The 23,078-nt window shown below is 40.5% G+C and overlaps 1 protein-coding gene across 1 annotated transcript in view; it reads left to right on the top strand.

Moving 5' to 3' along the window:
* Window positions 1–19,566, top strand: part of LOC132119636 (voltage-dependent L-type calcium channel subunit alpha-1D-like) — an 89,949-nt gene extending 70,383 nt beyond the window's left edge. Inside the window, exons 37-49 of the mRNA XM_059529776.1 lie at window positions 249–376; window positions 747–843; window positions 945–1,047; window positions 1,527–1,628; window positions 6,551–6,684; window positions 7,730–7,846; window positions 13,517–13,902; window positions 15,501–15,527; window positions 16,303–16,431; window positions 16,512–16,651; window positions 17,025–17,131; window positions 17,685–17,999; window positions 18,433–19,566. Of these exons, the coding sequence (XP_059385759.1) occupies window positions 249–376; window positions 747–843; window positions 945–1,047; window positions 1,527–1,628; window positions 6,551–6,684; window positions 7,730–7,846; window positions 13,517–13,902; window positions 15,501–15,527; window positions 16,303–16,431; window positions 16,512–16,651; window positions 17,025–17,131; window positions 17,685–17,999; window positions 18,433–18,738 (2,091 nt within the window). The 3' untranslated portion in view covers window positions 18,739–19,566. The remainder of the gene's footprint in view (window positions 1–248; window positions 377–746; window positions 844–944; window positions 1,048–1,526; window positions 1,629–6,550; window positions 6,685–7,729; window positions 7,847–13,516; window positions 13,903–15,500; window positions 15,528–16,302; window positions 16,432–16,511; window positions 16,652–17,024; window positions 17,132–17,684; window positions 18,000–18,432) is intronic.
* The last annotated feature ends 3,512 nt before the right edge of the window (window positions 19,567–23,078 follow it).

The following is a 23,078-nucleotide window of genomic DNA, read 5'->3' as shown; positions in this document are numbered from 1 at the left end:
TACACACACACACACACACACACACACACTAATTAGGTAATAGAGACCTCCTATTGATGTATTCTAATTATATTTACTAGAATTATATTATTTATGTTACCTATCCACCTTCTAACCTCCAACAAAATAAATTAGCATTTTATTTGATCTCTTTATTTTGAACAGATTTGTAATTTTGAAGCAGTTTTTTTTACGGTTGTTCTCAAATGTTGTACATGTGAATCAAATTCAATAATATCTTGTTTTAGATCATTAACCTGTTTGTGGCTGTCATCATGGACAACTTTGACTATCTGACCCGTGATTGGTCGATTCTGGGGCCACATCATCTCGATGAGTTCAAGAGGATTTGGTCAGAGTATGATCCAGAGGCCAAGTAAGGATGCGCAAATGTGTTTGTCAAGTCATCTATTTATGTAGCACTTTTTATAGAATACAGATTGTTTCAAAGCAGCTTCAGTGTAATAAACCGGTAAATAACGGAATAAATGATGCACACTTCTTCAAAAATGAGACAAATTCAAATTCTGCTGTAAGAAGAAGTGTGCTCTAAAAAAACAACAATAGTCTGATAGTGTCAGTGCAGTCAAATCATTATTTAGTGTCTGAATATTAGATAGAAATATTTAGTGTCTTTTAATGTTTCTGAATGTACCTGTAGGAAGGACTAAGATAGCAATGAAATGAAGAGCAGATGGTGGCTTGACAATTTTTTCAGTCAGTGTTTCTCTTGTAATTTATTGCAGAGGCAGAATAAAACATCTTGATGTAGTGACGTTGTTGCGCCGTATTCAGCCGCCACTTGGCTTTGGGAAACTCTGTCCTCATAGAGTCGCCTGCAAGGTAAGACACACAGATTTACGAAAGATGTGTTTGAATATTAGCACACACACTCAACCCATCCTCTCTATCTCTTTCTGTTTGTCTGTGTTTCTCTGTTCCAGAGGCTGGTGGCTATGAACATGCCTCTGAACAGTGACGGCACTGTCATGTTTAATGCAACACTTTTTGCTCTTGTTAGAACTGCGCTGAAGATCAAAACAGAAGGTATTTGCATTCTTTGCATACAAACTGCTAGTATTGGTTTGCTTTAACCATCTTTTTAAAATGAATCTGTTCGAAAAAGTTCATTTGCATCATTAACAAATCTCATTTTACATTTTGAGTGTTTTAAGATGTCTTAGTGAAATATAAATATTGTGTACGTAGGTATTCTGTGTTGTTACACTACCATTCAAAAGTATAGGGTTTAACAGTAGTGTATATGGGTATATGTAAGTATAATATCATTAAATGGTATTCTCTTTTGGATTTATTTAGTGAAAACTAAGACTGTTGAAGAGATTTTACTGTATTTTATGATAAACATTGTAATATTGTAATTTGCAAAGAGCAAATTTGTAACTATAGCCATCAAAAGATAGAAAATCATATTTTCTAATCTATAATATTCAGCCCTAGTTGATGGTATTGAGTAGAAACTACATTTGCATTTGTGTTGATAACATGTATGTGTTTTAACCCAGGTAACCTAGAGCAGGCGAATGAAGAGCTCAGAGCTGTGATTAAGAAGATCTGGAAAAGAACAAGCATGAAACTTCTGGATCAAGTGGTGCCCCCTGCTGGTGGTCAGTTATAGATCTCAGAGATTGTCGCAGCTAATGGGAATACGCATTCACAACAGCGCATACGCATCTCGCACCTAAATCAGCCATTTAGATAAAGAACAAAAATATTATTTTTGAACACTGTTTAGTAGCATATGCAGACATATTGTACAATTTTGTCATGCACACACTCTCTCACACACATGAGCTGTTGCACTAGCTTTTTCCTGCTGTTTTACTCTTAGTTTCTCCTGGTTGGGTCTCAATGTTTGCAATGTTTGTTCTGTTCCGTATGTGTCACGAATGCTCTCCTCTCCTGCTCGGTACCACACTGCGTCCACAGTGGAACCTCAATGGTGTGTGTGTGTGTGTGTGTGTGTATGTGTGTGTGTGTGTGTGTGTGTGTGAGTATATCGGGAGGATTTGGAGAAGGTGCGTGTGTGTGTTTATGTGTGTGTTGAGCTTTGGGCTTGCATGGCAACACAGGCATGCTGTGTCCTTCTAAAATTGTCTCTCTTTCTCTGTTTTTCTCTCTTTTCTACACTGTTGCTCTCTCCTGTATCTGCTTGAGCTTTTCCGCAGCTTCCGTTCCACATTAACTGTCTTTCTGTTCATGTAAAAGTTCAAATCTTCAGAATATTCTGAAGCAATTCTGTTTTAGGGTGGTGGCATGGAACTAATGTTGCCTCTTCTTTCCTGATCTGTCCCCAATGTGCTTGTTTAAAAAAAGTGACAGACCCCTGCTTCAGAATGATTCTCACGCACACACTTACACATACATGATGACAACCTGCAGATGAACACTTTATATACACATAGATGTATTAATGCATATGTAAAAGCAGTATATTAGACATGCACAAATGCCCCCACAGAAATGTGCTAATACATATTGCTCAGTGCTGCTTGCTTGCATGTCCCCTGTAGAACTTACGCATTTAGGATTAGATTTTAGTGAAGTTAAATGGCTTAGCTGATGCAGGTTTTATTTATTTTTATTAGTTTTTATTTTTTTGCAAACCCCCATTCTCCACTCAAACTTTCAGTAATCGCTTTCATAGTTGCTGTGCTAATGCTAATATACTAATACTAATATGATTTTAGATGTCTGGTGACTCAAATTAGATGGGTGCTAAACCGTGAATATGAAATATTCTACAACTTAAGCTGGTAGCTATATTTTGGAACAAGGTGGCAGGTTTCTAGTTGGTCCAAGTTGGTCATTAGCTGTTTGGCTAGCTGGTTTGTTGCTGGCCCAAAGTGGTCTGTCTACCAGCTAATAGCCAGCAAATTACTAGCTTAAACCAACTAGAATCCAGCTACTGTGTTCCCAAACACAACTATCAGCTTAAGTTAGATTTCCCTCATATTAATTTGTCATTTGATTGCTTTTACAATACATCATTTAAATAAAAGTTTGTAAACCTAACAGTTATTAGTTGTAATTATCTATATTTCTAGCATGAATGGCTTGGTAGTGTTATTTGACAAAAAAACCCATTTTAAATTAAAGTTTTGCATATTATGTATGTATATCATTTTTAATTATTTAAATATACACATTTCATTCAAACGTTTCTGGTCAGTAAGACTTATTAAAAAAAAATACTTTTATTTAACATAGAATTACATTAAATTTATTCAACGTTGATAAAAATGCTTTTTGAGTGGCAAATCATTACATTAGAAGGATTTCTATTTTGGAGGATGAAGGATTTGTGATGGAAAAAAGCATCACAGGAATAAAACACTACAGTTTTTATTCTTGTATTTTTTATATTATTTCAATATATTACTGTTTTTATTGTATTTTTATCAGATAAATACAGCCTAGTGTATGTGTTCAAAGTGACTAAAACAGCAAAACACGCTGGTGTTATGTGATGTGCAGCATATTTTGCTCATGTATGTGGTGTTTGCTAGTTAAAGGGTTACTCCACCCCAAAATGAAAACTTTGTCATTAACCACTTACTCCCATGTTGTTCCAAACTCTTAAAAGCTCAGTTTGTCTTCAGAACACAATTTAAGATATTTTGGATGAAAACCTGGAGGATTGAGACTGTCCCATAGACTGCCAAGTAAATAACAGTATCAATGGCCATAAAAGCTATATAAAAAAGTTGTCATCAGAATACTCCATCTGCCATCAGACGTGCAATATGTGTTATATGAAGCGACGGGAACACTTTTTGTTAGCGAAGAAAACAAAAATTAAAACTTTATTCAATAATTCCTTTGTCAACGGTCTCCTTTCTGTCACTCCATATGACTGTGCCGCGTATGCTCTTCTGTGTCCTCCGCGCCACAAGGATGTGCTGTTTTATTTCAAATCAAAGCTAAATACATGTAGAAACAGCATATCCTTGAGGTGTATATGCAGAGGAGAGCGTTGACACAGGAATTATTGAATAAAGTCATTATTTTTGTTTTCTTCGCTTACAAAAAGTGTTCCCGGAGTATTCTGATGACGACTTTTCATACTTTTAAAATTCAATCAGGCAATCATACATTTCACAATTTAATATTTATATAAGAATGTCAAGAATTCAGAAGTGTATATATTTATAATGCTTACACTACACTACACAGAAATAATATACAATTAAATTAGGCTTATTTTAAATGTATTGTGCAGGCTAAAAATATAATAAGCTTTTAATAATCTTTCAGTGCACAAAACCATGATAATATGAAACGCTTCAAAACTTTAAGAAACACTTTTAAAACGTGTGAGCTAACAGGCACAAGCGAGTCTTTTAAAAACAGCAACAAACATAAAATACAAATACACAAAATAAAGTCATTTTATGCAAATCCACAGCCTTTTTATCTACAGATCAAGCATTATAATGTGAGTATATAATATTGGTGAGTTTTACCATGCTTCCTGCTGTAAATGGACGAGGTGCGCGCTATTTGAATACTGAATGGAGAATGATTGACAGCCGCAGAGGAGGGAAAACAAGGTTTCTGTAAACTATAATTTAATAATGTATTTAATTCTGTCCATAACATTAAGCTATGGAATTGCTTCAGTTGACTTTGAGAAATTATAATCAGACCCAAGTCACCCAAACTGATGTGAAAAAAGCGCGATGTTTGCATCCCTGAATATGATTAAGTTCCTAAAGTGTTTGGGTGCGCTGCACTAATTTACCCTTGTAGAACGTTGCGTCACATTAGTTCCGCTTTTGGCGCTCGCGTGTAAAATCATATTAATTTTTTTTTTTTTTCAGCAAAGGGGTGGCCACAGGGGTGGCCAGGGACATGTCTACAGAGGCACGGGCCTCCCTTGGCCTCAGTGTAGAACCGCCACTGGTCTCAAGCCTCCAGGTTTTCATCCAAAATATCTTAAATTGTGTTCCGAAGACGAACTGTGCTTTTATGGAAGAAGAACTGTGCTACGTTACATGGGGTAACGTAGACTAACCATGTTCCGTACACTTTTCACTATTCACCGCACACCAGCCATCACTCCTAACTCCATAACTAGATTTTATCGGCGAAAATGGACATTTAACTGATCCAATGTGAACTGTTTATTTATTTTAACTGAAGAAAGCATCATTTAAATTAATATGAAAGAGGAGTACCTTTTTATTTGATTAAAATACAAGTTAATAGCTGCTTTAATAAAGGGCGCATGCGAGTTAGGCATGATTGTGTCATGATATTAATTATGTCATGTGAGTTAAGCATGAACCATGTGAAAGGTTAGTGAACATCATTTCCATATATTTCTGAAAAAAAGAAGGGCAAATAATTTGCACTGATTAATAAAAAAAAAAGATTAAGATGTGAAAAGGGTGGCGCTAAGTGGTCATCTCCCGCAATCGATGTGTAAAAATTTCCATTTCAAATAATTTATTCAACAAAAGGTAATATATTTTACAATATGTGATAACATAATATTCATTTCATAAAGGCTGTAGTACTGTGGGAAACATAAGTGAAATAGAAATGTAAATTTTTGCTGCTCTAGTTGTCTTCCCTCCTAAGCTGAAGTTTTGAAGTATTTCGTCCATTTTCAAGCGCGGTGGGCGCACCTAGCAAACTCAAATCTTACTGAAACAAACAGCGGATTGGTCTCGGTTTAGATCGGGGGTGAAATAGAGAAACTTAAGGATGACACAGATAAATAGTTTATGTACGACCTGTAATGATTTATTCTGCAGTCGGTGCTAAAACGCCACTTGTACAGAACATTGTTGTGTACGGAACATGGTTAGTTTATGTTAAGTGATTAATGACAAAATTTTCATTTTAGGGTGGAGTATCCTTTAAGACTGTAATGAGTGGGGCGGGGCCGAGAAACGTGGGAACAGGAGCGAAGATTATGAAGATTGAATGCATTACAGTGGCACCACTGTAACAATTAAAACTCCTTAATCATCGGGAAGAAGGAGGCGGGAACCGGCGGACAATCAAAATGAAAGCTTTAATAATCAAAATAAACACAAAACAGCGTGTCAGAACCTCACGGATGACTGACGCGCACAAATAAAAATCAAAACACAAACTAAAACCCAGGCCTGGTCCTCTCTCGTCCTTCACTGTCGTCGCTCCAGTTTTATATCCTTCCATCCCCTGCGTGGGACTCGAGACCGGTGGGTCGAACAGGTCGAACAGGACACGGCCTCGCTCCTGTTCCCACGTCTCTCGGCCCCGCCCCACTCGTCACAAAGACCATCTGTGTTTATAATGTAGACATGGGTCATATTTTAGGAGCCATTTGTGTAGAAATCCAGATAATTCTAAAGGGTTTAGTAACATTTAATTCACAAAACTGATTTTCTCTCAATGAGTAGGCAGTTAGAAAAACACAAAGCATCTCTTAGCGTCAGTTTCTGTCTCTCACCGTGCGTCACCGCAGAGGTGTGTATGCGTGCATTGAAGCTTCTTTTGCTGACAGCGAAGCCGTGTGTGTGGTCTGTTCACTCAGATGATGAGGTAACGGTGGGGAAGTTCTATGCCACTTTCCTGATACAGGACTACTTTAGGAAATTCAAGAAACGCAAAGAGGAAGGCCTGGTGGGCGTTCACCCAGCACAGAACAACACCGCCGTCGCCCTGCAGGTAAGCAAAGTGTACTTGGAGATTGAAATTGGTTGATTCTTTAGTGTATTGCTAAGTTGTATGTTATTTTAATGTCATAATGTTGTTGAATTTGGATTTGCGAGCTTATGTTTACAGTTCTCTAAAGTCATGACACATAAATAAATAAAATATTTTGGGGGATTTTAGTCTTTTATTTATTTATTTTGTATCATTATACATTACACATGCTCCTAAATGGCATGTGCATACATACTGTAATTACTGTAATTGGTCATTTTACATTTTGATCAAGTGTGCATTTTCATGTTATGTATTAGTCAAACACAAATCACTGCCAGTGCAAACACCCTGAATAATAATAAATAAAAATACTAAATAATCTGTATTTCCTTTGCATGAGACTTTCTTTAGCTCAACTGTATCTCTCTGTTTCTGGATGCACTAATGTTTTTTTAGATTGAATATGGATCCCTACAATGTGATAATGGTGATCTGTAAATGTATTTCAGTCTGTTATACATGTGGTACAAATGTTTGTATTTGTTTGCCATCACTTCAGAGTTCTAATTCATTTATTATTGTTTTAAGACGTTTTGTTGGTCTCCATCCTCATAAATCAAACACCACTGTGTTTGATTTCTCTGCAAACATAATCTTTGTTTAAAGGTTTTTAGTGTGTTTTTAGTGTAGCCAACCAAAGAGATGTTTCACAATTTTGAAATGTTTTACACGTTTCAAATTTCTAAATAGCATATGTGGCTAATTTAGTTTTTTTTAGAAATTCACATTAAAGGCTAGCATCTTGTTTAAAGTGTATAAGTAGGAGTGTACAATTAAGGAAGTGCTTTCGTATGTTTTTCGTCTTTGTCTACTGTGATTGTTGTCATCTTTCATGAATTTGTCCTGTCTGGAACTGTCTTCGTCAAGCCTGTTTGTGTCAATGTGTCTGGTAAACTGCCCCCTGGTGGCATGTGTTTGTGAGGGTCCATTCAATATTTCGCTGCTGTTCAAGGGTTTTCTATTGAAGAGCAGGTCCTTAGCTATCTTGTTATCACGGTTACAGGCTGGCCTTCGTACGCTGCATGACATTGGGCCAGAAATCCGCCGTGCGATATCATGTGACCTGCAGGATGATGAGCTAGTAGACTTTATGCCAGAGGAGGACGAAGAAATTTATAGGGTAAATTACTCACCTTTTATGACCCCTTTCTCCTTTTAAAATCGATTTGTACCTTATTGTCTTACTTTAACTGCCTTGTACAAATAAAAAGTTGTTTTTAATGGTACCGATACCTTAAGGGAGTTGTGATGATTTGTTCGCCATCCCTGAAGGTCGTACACACTTAGATTAAGGATAAATTCACCAAGCTGACAATCTAAAAGGTTGACATTAGAGACTTCGAGACATTACAGGTACATCTGTATTGCAGGTTTGTAGTAATAACGTTAGCCTTAGCGTAGCATATCTAATCCAGTGTAATCCACTGTTATCTACATTTCTCTTGATTTCAGATTCAGTTCAGATTTAATCAGTTCATGAAATTCACTCACACCATACACCATTTTACCTCCTTTTCAACTTCTTTTTCCCATGAGATCATTAAAAATTGTGATCAGATAACTTGGCATTGGATAAATGGTCAAAGATTCCATATTTAATGCTTCGCAAAGGTTGTGCGGGATACATTTTCAGAGTTTTTTTTAAAGCAAAAGGACATTTTGTATTTGTTGCACCAGCTAAAGGACAGTATTACAACTGCTGCCTGTATGTCTGTCTCTTAAGGGCCGTTCACACCAAGTACGATAACTATAATGATAAAATTTTAACTCACAGAGAAGTCCAAATCATGGCTATAATGATAACAATATTGAGGAATAAAACCATTGACAGCCAATTAGAATCCACTTTCGAATCTGCATTTACAGCATCTTTCGGCAAAATTGCAGTACACAGTTATAATAAACAGAACAGTTTATTAGTTCCTCTTCAGGAACTCGAGCTGCGTCGAAAGCGCTTTGGGGAACGCGTCCAGCATACGCGACTCTGAATATCGTGTGTAATCAGTCCAATGGAAGGGCGTGACGTCACCGACGTGGTGACGTAAGCGATCAGGAAGCTATAAAAGCACGTGCCACGCAGCTGGCGTCAGCTTCGCGTCTTTCAGCAAGCGCTCTGTGTGTGAATGTCATTTGTCCGTCTTGTGAGTCTTATTTACTGTTGTCTGTCCAGTTAAAAGAGCTCCTAGACATGCCAAAAAGCAAGGCGAAAGTTAAGCACTCAGATGGCGATTCCAAATCGTGTTATAGGCTGTGTGTTCCTCCCTGCCCGAGATATATAACGGGTGGGGATACACACAACCTGTGCGTGGTTTGCCTGGGCTCGAAGCACGCTGAGTCGGCTCTCGAGGGGGCCGACTGCCCGCACTGCGAGCGAATGTCGGTGTGGCTGCTTCGTTCCCGGAGGGCCCTCTTCGAGGAGGGGGCCTTCGCCAGCGTTCCCCGCGGTGCTGGTCCCGCTTCTGCCGAGGCAGAACGGCGGCTGCACTCGTGGGGTTCGCAAGTCGATCTGGTGGAGGGAATGGAGACGGGCCAGTCCCTATCTCCTTCCACTTCTGCCAGATCCGGCACCCAATCCCTAGAGTCGGAAGCACGCACAGCGGTTCCTTCCACTCAGGGTGAGCGATCGACGCTCCGCCTCTCTTCCTCCGAGGAGGTCGATGTGGAGTCGCTCGATAGGGATTCGCCACCCCACTCGCTGCAGTATGAGGAGCTCTTAGAGGTGGTTACTCGCGCGGTGGCCAAATAAAGCATCGATTGGCCCGCCGAAAAGTCAACTGAACCGCAGAGAAGCAAGCTGGATGAACGCTTCCTGCGCGCGAGTCAGCCACCTCCCAGCCGGGGCCTTCCATTCTTTCCCGACCTGCATGATGAGATCGTCAGGTCGTGGAAACGTCCATTCTCGGCCCGCCTCTACATCCCCTCGTCTGATTACTACGGAAATGTAGTGGGGATGGGAGAGCACGGTTATAGAGCAATGCCCCGGGTGGAACAGACGCTCGCGAGCTATATGTCCCCTGGCGCGGCATCATCTCTAAAGGCCTCGGCATTGCCCTCAAAGCCACTAAGAACAACTTCGGCTTTGGTGGGCAAAGGGTATGCGGCTGCAGGTCAGGCTGGTGCGTGTCTGCACACCATGGCGGTGTTACAGGCGTACCAAGCCGACCTGCTTAAGGAGCTAGACGAGGGAGAGGAGATCAAGTCCCATGATATCTCTGAGTTAAGAAGGACCGCTGATCTCTCCCTCCGCGCCACCAAGGAGACCGCCCGAGCAATTGGGCGGTCCATGGCAGCTATGGTGGCCGCGGAGAGGCACTTATGGTTGACCCTGTCCGATATGAAAGAGCGGGACAGGGTCTGCCTCATGAACGCCCCGATCCAGCCGACTGGCCTGTTCGGCGACGCCGTTAATTCTGTCGTCGACAGGTTCCAGGAGGCCGGTAAACAGGCGGCGACGTTCCATAAGTTCCTCCCTCGTCGCTCCCTCGGGGCATCTGGGAAGGAGATGCCCCAGCCGCACCCTAGCTCCTCACACCACGAGGCCCAGAAACAGAGCGTCGCCTCTCGTGCTCCTCCGCGTCGGTCGACGCTCTAGGCCGAGGTCTTCTAAGCCCAAAATTAGATCTAAGGGCGGTTATCGAAGCTAAGAAGTCCTCGGCCAAGAAACCCTGACGCCAATGGCCCGGGGTTTCAGAGGGCAGCCTCCGCTGGGGTAGAATGGCACACACCGCAGTCCACGGTGCCCGTCCCACCTCAGTGCCCTCTAGGGGTCGTTCTGCCAACCCTGCCAGTGCTCCAGGGCGCAGCGGCCCCGGGCGAGCATCGCTCTCAGTATCCTCCGCCCGTGCGCGTAGCGGGGCTGGGACGCTCGCCGCCCCTGCGGGGGTCTCTTACACCAGAGGTCAGTCTCGAGGGACTGATTCCCTTAGTAGATTATTTAGCAGCGTGGAAACTACTGCCAAATGTATCTCGTTGGGTCCTGCAGATAGTAGAAAAAGGCTACCGCATTCAGTTCGGCCCCGTGCCGCCTATATTCAACGGGGTCGTTCACACAATAGTGGGCCCCAGGCAGGGTCTGGTTATGGAACAGGAAGTGAAAACCCTATTAGAGAAAGGGGCCATCAAGGTGGTCCCTCCTCAGGACAGGGAGTCCGGATTTTACAGCCGGTATTTCATAGTTCCAAAGAAGGATGGGGGGCTGCGTCCGATTATAGACTTGAGGGTCTTAAATCGTTCAGTTATGAGACTGAAGTTCAGAATGCTCACAATCAAGCATGTTGTAGCTCAGATCAGGTCCGAGGACTGGTTTGTCACGATAGATCTCAAAGACGCATATTTTCATATCTCCATCCTTCCACAACACAGGAAGTTTCTGAGGTTCGCTTTCAATAAGCCTACCAATAGCCTTTCAAAGCCTACCAATATCGAGTACTTCCCTTTGGCCTCGCACTCTCACCCCGCACGTTCACTCTCACCCCGCAAGTGTGTAGATGCGGCTCTGGCCCCCCTGCGCATGCAGGGCATCCGCATTCTCAATTATATCGACGATTGGTTGATTTTAGCTCAGTCAGAGCAGATTGCGGTTCGACATCGAGATGTCGTTCTCGCACATATGGGGGAGCTGGGTTTGAGACTGAACGGCAAGAAGAGTGTACTTTCTCCAGTTCAGAGAACCACCTATCTAGGCGTAGTATGGGATTTCGACCGCGATGCAGGCACGATTGTCCCCTGCTCGTATCGAGTCGATCCTCATCTCAGTCAAGAGAGTCAGAGAAGGCCAGTCACTCACTGTCAAACAATTTCAGAGATTGTTGGGTCTGATGGCAGCTGCGTCCAACGTGATACCTCTTGGCCGCCCCTGCGGGGGTCTCTTACACCAGAGGTCAGTCTCGAGAGACTGATTCCCTTAGTAGATTATTTAGCAGCGTGGAAACTACTGCCAAATGTATCTCGTTGGGTCCTGCAGATAGTAGAAAAAGGCTACCGCATTCAGTTCGGCCCCGTGCCGCCTATATTCAACGGGGTCGTTCACACAATAGTGGGCCCCAGGCAGGGTCTGGTTATGGAACAGGAAGTGAAAACCCTATTAGAGAAAGGGGCCATCGAGGTGGTCCCTCCTCAGGACAGGGAGTCCGGATTTTACAGCCGGTATTTCATAGTTCCAAAGAAGGATGGGGGGCTGCGTCCGATTATAGACTTGAGGGTCTTAAATCGTTCAGTTATGAGACTGAAGTTCAGAATGCTCACAATCAAGCATGTTGTAGCTCAGATCAGGTCCGAGGACTGGTTTGTCACGATAGATCTCAAAGACGCATATTTTCATATCTCCATCCTTCCACAACACAGGAAGTTTCTGAGGTTCGTTTTCAATAAGCATACCAATAGCCTTTCAAAGCCTACCAATATCGAGTACTTCCCTTTGGCCTCGCACTCTCACCCCGCACGTTCACTCTCACCCCGCAAGTGTGTAGATGCGGCTCTGGCCCCCCTGCGCATGCAGGGCATCCGCATTCTCAATTATATCGACGATTGGTTGATTTTAGCTCAGTCAGAGCAGATTACGGTTCGACATCGAGATGTCGTTCTCGCACATATGGGGGAGCTGGGTTTGAGACTGAACGGCAAGAAGAGTGTACTTTCTCCGGTTCAGAGAACCACCTATCTAGGCGTAGTATGGGATTTCGACCGCGATGCAGGCACGATTGTCCCCTGCTCGTATCGAGTCGATCCTCATCTCAGTCAAGAGAGTCAGAGAAGGCCAGTCACTCACTGTCAAACAATTTCAGAGATTGTTGGGTCTGATGGCAGCTGCGTCCAACGTGATACCTCTTGGCCTGCTGTACATGAGACCCCTACAGTGGTAGCTCAAGACCAAGGGATTTTCCCCGAGGGGCGTTGCCTCCGTGCCTTAGACATGTGGAAGAAACCTTGGTTCTTGAATCAGGGCCCGGTGCTGGGAGCTCCTTGTCGCCGTGTGACACTAGTGACAGACGGGTCCCTCACCGGCTGGGGTGCGGTCATGAGTGGCCACCCTGCCCGTGGTCTGTGGAGCGATCGCCATCTAACATGGCATATCAATTGTCTAGAAATGCTAGCAGTTTATCGTGCACTGAAGCACTTCCTCCCAGACCTGAGAGGTCACCATGTGTTGGTGCGCACCGACAACACATCAGTGGTCTCTTACATCAACCACCAGGGAGGTCTGCGTTCGCGCCCTTTGTACAAGCTGGCGCACCAGTTCTTGGTGTGGTCCCAGAGCAAACACCTCTCATTAAGAGCAGTATATATTCCTGGGAAGTTAGGACTCGTTCCCCAAAGCGCTTTCGACGCAGCTCGAGTTCCTGAAGAGGAACGTCTCTAGGTTACGTATGTAACCCTAGTTCCTCGAGGGAACGAGACGCTGCGTCTCGGAGCCATACCCCCGGCACCCCTGCCGGCGCTTGCTGGTACTCGAAGCTGACGCCAGCTGCGTGGCACGTGCTTTTATAGCTTCCTGGTCGCTTACGTCACCACGTCGGTGATGTCACGCCCTTCCATTGGACTGATTACACACGATATTCAGAGTCGCGTACGCTGGACGCGCTCCCCAAAGCGCTTTCGACGCAGCGTCTCGTTCCCTCGAGGAACTAGGGTTACATACGTAGCCTAGAGACGTTATCTTTATTGTTATTGTCCTTTTGTGAACAGGCCTTTAGGTGTTATTTAATTTGCGCAAACTTAAATATGGTGTCGACCCTGAGTAAAGTTCAATGTGTATTTCTTTAAATTTACAAACACAAGTATTTCTTCACAGCGGAATGGAGGACTCTTTGGCAACCACATTAACCATATAAATGGTGATCCCCGAAGAAGCTCCGGCCACCAGACAAACGCCACACAGCGCCCCCTGCAGGTACAGCCGCCCCCACATTACGCCCACATGGAGCAGCCCGTGGGGCGCCTGGGTCGCGCCAACGTTATGGCGCAGCAAAACCATCACCGCCACCACCACCACCATCATCATCATCACAACTCCTACAACAAGTCGCCCAAGTCTACCAACATCAACCTCAACAACGCCAATGTGTCCAGTCTACCCAACGGAGGACACAATCGTTACTATGAGCATATGCCCGCTAACGGTTACCCGGGATCATACTATGGAGAATATGACAAGCCCAGGACCCCACATGGTCAAAGGTGAATTCATTTTTTGTTCATCCAGAATCTTGCTCTTACTATTTTAAAATATGTATTTCTATTTATTCAATGATTTGATAATGCTAGCAGATTACGGTGTAATCTCATGAATGTCCCCGACTTCTTAAACCAATTCCTTCATTCCATTTAATTTATTAGAATTGCTTTAGGAATGATGAAAAACAAGGTCTAAGGAACTTCTTAAGCATTTGTCTTCTTTAGCAGATTGGTGAAGAAAGTGACTTTTTAAACTCTGCATTCATTTACACTTATGGTTTTAGATTATTATTGATCCACATTATCATCAGCTTTAAGGTGAGGTCACATTTACCATTTTTTGTCGAATTTTCACTGGCGAAATCCAGACATTTTTTATTGGAATAGGTGTTGAACGCTGGTCCTGCAAATTAGCAATGGAAATTTATTTTACTGTGGCTCCTGTTAGAGCTAGGCTTCATACATTACTATACTATTGACTATAGACAACTGATTGAACTCAAAATTTGGCCAAAATGTTGCTAATGTGACCATACCTTTAGATCATTAGATTTAAATTACTTTTTTTTTGGCATTTATCCACCTTTGAATCAAACCACCTGGCCCCTGTCTCACACATTGTCCTCCTCTCACCTACTGTATGCTGGTTCATTATCTGACCTTGGTGATACCATGTTTTCTTCAAGGTGTTTTAACAAACCAATCTTATGAAAAAACATAACTATTTTATGAGGTGCCGACTCTATTTGAATTTTACCGTTTTTCGAATGGAAATGTATGTTTAAAAAAAAAATTGGTATGAAGGGATTTAAGCAGATTGTACAACAAATCTTGAAAATAGTTCCCACAAGCGTAAAATAGTTACAAATTTCCACGAGAGTGCGTTGCTTTACGCATTTGGTGCAGACACAGGTCTGTTTGACATGATCAGGAAGTTTTAACAAGATAAACAAGTAATATTGCCAACCTTGATATTGGTTAGCAAGATAAAGACTTACCTCGTGTCTCTTCACTTAAATGAGGCCATTTCTGGGTGAAGGATTTCAAAAACATTGACAAGATTAATGATGCTTGATATGGTCATCTGAGCCACGTTTAGCTAAGATTAGACAACAGTTGTGTGATTCGCAAAAACTTTTGCCTTGTCAGATTGACCCAAGGATGCAGAGAGGTGTTTTTCAACCAACTGGTTAATTTAAAAGCAAAAGAGAGTCAAACTTTGGACTTATGGTGGCACATGATTTGGGAGACTGACTCCAAAATGAATCCCATTTATATTCAGAATGTCCATGGTCAGTTTTTACCAACTTCAAAAAGTGGAGCCAAACTTTTCATGTTTTTGGTGCTTGTCAAACCACATGAGTAAAAACACGTGAGGGGGGAGGACGTGGTGTTTTTCAGTCCGACTTTGTCAAAGCAATCAAACTAAAGTGTGAAAACAGCCTCACATATATAAAAATGCTGTATATATCATGTATATACTGTATGATATATGTGTCCATCCATTCCCTTACCCTATTCCACTGCTTTTCTCCACCTTTCTCTCTTTCCTTCCTAACCGAAATGCTTTCTCTTAACCATCTCTCTGCTCTCTGGAACAGAAGGCGCTACTATGAGACGTATATTAGGTATGTTACATTAGGTATTATATGTTCATATAGCAGGTACTAATGCTTGTAGAGAAACAGACAGTGATTGATAAGCACAACTGTGTTCGGTGGGTAAAAGCGTTGCGATTTCCACCTCGGCCCTTTCCCATATGGTGCTTTAAGTTGACTTAACATGTCTGCAAAGGACTGAGAGTGCTATTTGGAACAGGGCCTTACACATACACACACATACACACACACACACACACACACACACACAGAAAGAGAGATTGACTACAAAACCGGACAGAGTTTATAGGAACATCTAGTAAAGCATTGATAAATCAGGATGCGTCTTTGAGTCTCTGTGTGTTGTGATTGGGTGATGAAGGGAAAGAGGAGGGGCTTGCTGCATGCAACTTTTTTCTCAGTATAACATTGAACAGACTATTTCTTTCACAGCTTCATTTTTGTTTATGTCAGTTGAAGTATTTACTGTAAGGTCTATGCTTTACAGTGACTAAAGAAGTCTAGACTCAATGCAAGGGAATTTTCAACCAGAATATCTTTAAGCTGAGACTAGATTTTTTAAAGACTGTACAGCTATTTAGTAAAGACTATATGCAGAAGCTTCAAAGGCTATGCCACTTCTGACAGCTGTCTTGATAAATTTTGCTTGTTTTCTAATGAGGTCTAACCACATCACTGCACTCTGGAGCCGTACAGGGTAGTACTGCATGGTAATGCATGGTTATTCACTGACGTTTTGACCACAATCTAACGGCCTCTCACTGACCTCCTGACCTTCATGCAGGTCGCAGGACAATGACAGAAGACGACCCACTATACGCCGCGAAGAGGAGTACGAAGAAGATCATTACACTGGAGAGTACTACAGTGGAGATGAGTTTTACGAAGATGACAGCATGCTGTCGGGTGACAGGTAGCACTATTGTAGCCCATTTCAAGTAAATCAAATTGACAGAAATTCATTCAAGGGTAATTACTGTATACTTCCTGCAGGTACCCCAACAGTGACCAGGAATACGAGACACCACGGGGTTACCATCATCCTGACAGCTGCTATGAGGATGACGAGCAGCCCCTTTATCATGATTCACATAGGTCACCAAAGAGAAGACTGCTTCCTCCAACACCGCAAGGCAAGTCTCGGGGTTCCTTTCTTTAAATGTAGAAATAGGCCCTCTGCTTTATGGGGCGGCAGTGGCTCAGTGGTTCATGTAGGTTGTCTACAAACCGGAAGGTTGGTGGTTCAATCCCCGGCTCCACCTGACCAAGTGTCGAGGTGTCCTTGAGCAAGACACCTAACCCCAGATGCTCCCGACGAGCTGGATGGCGCCTTGAATGGCTGACACCGCAGTCGGTGTATGAATGAGTGTGTGAATGGGTGAATGTGAGGCAACTTGTAAAGCGCTTTGGATGGCCATGTGGTCTGTTGAAAGCGCTATATAAATGCAGTCCATTTACCATTTTATGGTTTTGTTTTGTTCAGATATTAATAACCCTCGTTTACAGGTAATCGGAGACCATCGTTTAATTTTGAGTGTCTGCGCAGACAGAGCAGTCAGGATGATCTTCCTCATCAGCGTACTGCTCTTCCATTACATCTCATGCAACACCAGGTAATTTATAATATATCTAAAAGTATATTTAAAATATAACATTAAATATTCTAATAAAAAAATAATGAAACAATATTTATTAAACTAATATATATTTTTTCTTTTCTATTTAATTAAAATTTTGTGTGTTTTTGTGTGTGTGTATGTGTGTGTGTATATATATATATATATATATATATATATATATATTAAATGTTAAATATATTTACAAATATCATTTATAATATATGCATTTATTATGTTTAAATAACCAATATTAAATATAATTGACTAATAAATGTCTATATATTAGAAAAATATACTTTATGTACATGTTCATGTACATCATTTTCATGACAGTGTTTTAATTTCATTTGTGAACATTTACAGATAATATTTTATAAATAAAAGAGAAATTAAAATAGTATGCAAGAAATTCACTGATATCAACTAATGAAATATTATACATTTTTATTACGACCCTACATTTCAGCATAGTATTATATACTGTATACATATTAATACTGTGTATTGAAACAAAAGATTTCTTTTGTCCCCACACTTGTTGGTCCAGGTGATGGCGGTAGCGGGTCTCGACTCCAGCAGGGCTCACAGGCTTTCACCTACTCAATCTACTAGATCATGGGCATCACCTCCTCCCACTCCTGCAAGTAAAGACCGGACGCCGTACTACACACCGCTTATCCGTGTGGACCGTCCTCTGAGGGACAGCGCCCACAGCAGTCACTCATCCATCAGGAAAAGCTCGTGGTATACAGACGACCCCGAGTACCAGAGGAACTACTCACCAGTTCACCTGCAGGTCCCACCCGAGTATAGAAACCAGTACCACCAAAAGAGAGGCAGTGCTACCAGCCTGGTAGAGGCAGTGAGTCTGAGACCTCCTATTTCCATTTACAAGATCTATGCAATCAAATATAGTGAAAATTTGTAATTAGTATTAGTAACTTAGGTTTTTTTAGCATTTGAACTAGGGTTGCATATTTTGTTGACAATTCTGTTGATGATTATCATGATATATATATATATATATATATATATATATGTATGTCTGTGTATATATATATATATATATATATATATATATATGTATGTGTGTATATATATATATATTTTTAGGCATTGTAGCAAAGTAGATTCAAATGCAAAAAACTTTGTCCATCTTTTTTTAAAAGTTTCTAGTTTCCAGACAAAAAGTTTTCTTCAGACAGTGACAGTATGTCATGCTGTGTGTCATTGAAGACCGAATCAGATTATTATGCTGACAGAAAAAAACAATTTTCTCCTCTTTTTTTGAGCAGGTCTTGATATCAGAAGGACTGGGTCGATATGCCAAGGATCCAAAGTTTGTGGCCGCCACGAAGCACGAGATCGCAGATGCGTGCGAGATGACCATTGACGAAATGGAGAGCGCTGCCAGTCATCTACTGAACGGGGGCATTACGCAGGGTGTCAACGGTGTCACTGTCTTTCCCATAATGGGCCACAGAGACTACGAGCTGCAAGATGTCTCAGCTAGCTACAGTGACGAGGAACCAGAACTCGAACCCAGACCGCAGTATGAGGAGGACCTGGCAGATGAAATGATATGCATTACCACTTTATAGCACTTGATAAGCGGCTACTGCTGTTCCTCAGAAACTGATCAGCAAAACAAACAAATCGAAATATAGTATATTTACTGGCTTACTACCTAAAGAAGTGCCTTTACAGCAGAGCAGAAAGGCACCACAAGAACGGACGCTTTGGTGCCACTTGCTCACTTCCTGCTCACACAGGAATTTGGCAGTCATGGCACCAGGGAGGAGCTAAGAACTCTGGAGGTAAACTTTAATTGGCTGCTTGTACCGTCACTGCAGGAAATGGACCAATGAGCAGTGAGGGGAGGTACCCGGGGTGGGGGGGTGGCAGGCTGTTTCCACGGTGATGACAATCAAACGAATGTCATTACCTCAGTCACTTTATTAAGGGTTTTGCATATCAAGCACGTTGCAAGCTCAATGCAAGCTAAGTATGGCATATCCCTCAACAAAGGCTTTAGTTTCGACTCGCCCCGTATTTTAGTACCGTTTAAGGCAAAGTGCATATTTTAGAGAACAAACGCTAATTCTACAACACTGGTTTACAATAAGGATATCATGCAGTTTGGTGGATTTTGAGAGGATTTCAGCATTTGTGTTGAATGCACTAGCAGACAGGTTATTTTTTTAATTTAGGATAGCCTGTTTGATATTTCATAATATGCTGTAAATGACTTGTAATATATAAAGGTAAAGAAAACTTTGTAAAGAGACATATATTTTGTAATTGTGTACTGTACAAAAAAGAAAAGCAGCAATATTAATCCTAATTGATGTTATTGCATTTCAAAAAAAGACTAAATTCGGTGTTATTTTAATAGGTACTGTACTTTATTATTAAATACTTTGCCTTTATTCTTTTCTCATATGCATTCTTACTTGTTTGTGAAAACCATAGAACAAAAAAAGCCAATTTTCTATGAGGTTGAGTGTGTGACACACCGGCACAAGATATGCAAGTTGTTTTCTCAATGTCCATTTTCATAAGCGGAACCGACATAGTGTTCTTTTCAAATTGACGGCATGTAGTATGGGTCATGAGCGCTGACCCCCTTTAAGAGGATTTTAGTAGGGCTTACAGAATCATGTCTTAATCGCACTCTTGTGTGTGTATATTGAACGAGTCCGTGGAATAGGACATCTCGTTTTAAGGGTTCGTGTTTCGTGCATATTTTGTGCTGGGGTGGTGCACAGGAAGGTGCAATGGTAAATGCTTTTTGCATTAACAATGCTGCTTAATTAGTCTGCATTTAAACTATAAGACCTTCACTAGGAACATGCTGCCACTTTGAAAAGCCTGCTGCCACTGGCTGATCTAGGAATAACCCACTACTGCAAGGGTTTCAGATTAGCGAATCATTTCCACTAATGTATTTAGGTGTTTTGAATACTGAAATCTTCCTTAAGTTTTATAATGATAATAATTATGATGACAAAATGTGATGATGGGGGAGTTTTGGGTTGCTTGACGTGCATGTTCACATCATGAATCCTTAAAGGAAACAGTTCAGGCAAAAATGAAAATCCTGTCTTTATTCACTCACCTTCAAATTGTTTTATTCTCCGCTGAAAATGTTGGGTTCTGGAAGTAAAAACTTCATTCATTTTCTCCATAGGGAAATAGATTTTTAATGATAACTTATAAATCTTTAACGACAGACCTGAGCCATAAGGTTGTTAATCGATGGCATGTGCTTTTGTTAAAGCTGTCCATTCACATTATTTTAGCATATTTCATGTTTATCAGCTAAACTTGAGGTGAGAACTACACTTCCCATAATGCTATACAGAAAAATTTAACCAATCAGAGAGTCACCTCTCCATAATCGATACACTTTGCTGTCGAAATATATATATATATATATATATATATATATGCATATTTTGCAATAAACTTACATACAGTTTCTATAGATATAATAGACTACTCAATAGTTATATATATATTTCTCCATTGTTTTTAATTCAATTGTCTTTTGCAGTGTTTCATGGAATACTTTTTCTTTGAATAAAGGTTTGTAATGTGCAACCTCAGCTGGTTGATTTGATCCGTGGATTATAATGCTTTAATGAAACTTTAAAGAAATCTTTATGGGGGAAAAACATATTCTAGAACCAACAGCACTATAAAGTGGGCCACTAAAGCACTCTATAGAAAAATATATTTTTAAGAATTTTCATGCTCAAAAGTTCTTATATTGCAATCCTCTATTTAAAACAGTAGAATTAATAAAATAAAAATTGTACACCTAAAAAACGCAATGAAAGTCTCTTTGGCTAAAAGCATCTACCAGATGCATTAATGTAATGTAATTGTAATGATATGCTAACTTTACATTGCAACTTAGAGGTGGAATGAATGCATTTACACAGATACAAATACGACTGTATGCTCTAATACTTATGGTTGAGATGGGACAGAGCAGGCTTAATCCACTCTGGTTTTTATGCTGCGTTACGTCTTTACACAGAATTTTGAGCAGGCACAGAGCAGATGGGTATAAAATGCACAAAATAAAAGTACTGTTATGGGTAAAAAAAATAAATAAAACACTTTTCAGTAAGAATTCAGTAAGAAGTAGTAAGAATTTGAATTTGAAAGTTCAGGGTGAGCAATTAATGACACAATTTTCATTTTTGGTTGCAATATCCCTTTAAGCAGGACAAGAAACTAGTTAAGCAATACTGCCCCCCCCCCCCCCTTTTATTTTTATTTTTTATTTCGTTTGTTCTTTCTTTCTTTTCACCTCTCACTTCAGCTCTGGCTTCTGGAAATACCTCTTTTAGTGCAGGGGAAACATATCAACATTTGAAGCTTCCTTTTTGTTGTGTATTGGTTTTTTTTGCCTATAAAGTGTTGTAAATCTATCCTTAGGCCTCAACAAGGTATACAATTCAATTGACCTTTTGACATTTTTGACAGGCAAATTAATGGGCAAAAAAAAAAAGTTGGACTGCAAAGGCCACTGCCTTGAAGGGTAAAGCTTCAGTACAGTTTAAATAAAGGGAAACGTGGGGTTGGTTGAAATTGTTGTTCTTGAGTGTTATTGATCTCTTGTGTTTTGGAAGAGTACTGTGCTTTTCAGTCAACCGAATACTGTCATGAAACACTGCGTGTGCACATCTGAAAGGGCTCTCTGAAATGATCCGTGCGAGAAAAAAAAAAAAAAGATGTGTTCTGGTCTTCATGTCAATTATACTTATATCTTGTAAACGGACCAATGCACATTCTTGGCACATTGTACTATTCGTAGCAATTACTGGTAAGGACAATAAAATATGCATTATTTATATAATAAACAAAGAAAAAACTTTTTCAAAAAAAACAAAAAAAACTTTAACTAAAGGTTTAACTTTTACCTCGTGTCAGGGACTCCTGAAAGGAAAGAAAAAATTTGGTTTCTTAATATACCAATGGGATTTTACTATTAGCACATTGCTGTTCGTCTTTGCACAAATTACTGTAACGTGCAATTTGTTTTTCCCTGTTTTCTATTCATATTTTGTGTATCAAGGTGGGCGAATTTTGTACTTTTTTCTGTGACTGTGCGTACGGTTTAGTGAAATCTATATTTGTCATTTACATTTCACCTTTCAGTGCTCGGACACAAAGAAGGAAGGAGAAAAAGGTGCACTCCTCTGTATTGTTAACGTTGATTTGTTGACAAAAAAAAAACCTGAAAAAAGTATTATACAAGTTTTCAGAGCCACATCTGTTGATTATCACATTTTCATCTAGAGTTGTTGCTACTACTATTATACTTTTTCTTATTAATGCTGTAAGGAAACATAAGATTCTAGTGTAACATATGTACAGAAGTAATGGAAAGATGCGTGGTGATGTTCTCCATTTGAAAGTCTTTATCTTTGCTCTGTTATGGTTTCTATACCATGATGAAAAAGAAAAAAAAGGGGTTCTCTTCGTAGCAGATGACTTATAATATCCCTCTAGGTTTTGTATTGATACATTTTTGTTTTTTTTTGTTTTTTTGTAAATTTCCTATTTATTTTGGCCTGGACTTGATTTGAATTAATACTGAAATTTTATTTTCTAATGATTAATACAGAATAAACTTATGGATAAACAAACAACTGTGTCATTTATTTGTACAAGAACATGGAACTGCAATTCAGAACATTATGATAACACTTCTGTAGCCACAGAAAGACATTAATAAAGGCTAATGAACAAGTTTCTCAGTAGATCAGTAGGTCAAGGCATCTTTAATTGGAAGGAAATATGAAAGGTTTAATCTGATTATATTGCAAGATTCATCTGGGGCTCTGGGATCAGATGATATAGCATTTTAAGTCTCCAATGCTCACCAAAACTGCATTTAATTGACCAAATATACAGTAAAACCTTC

The sequence above is a fragment of the Carassius carassius genome, chromosome 38 (assembly GCF_963082965.1).
Source record: "Carassius carassius chromosome 38, fCarCar2.1, whole genome shotgun sequence".
Lineage (NCBI taxonomy): Eukaryota > Metazoa > Chordata > Actinopteri > Cypriniformes > Cyprinidae > Carassius > Carassius carassius.
Note: the sequence above shows the minus strand (reverse complement) of the source record. Positions and strands in the feature narration are given on the sequence as shown.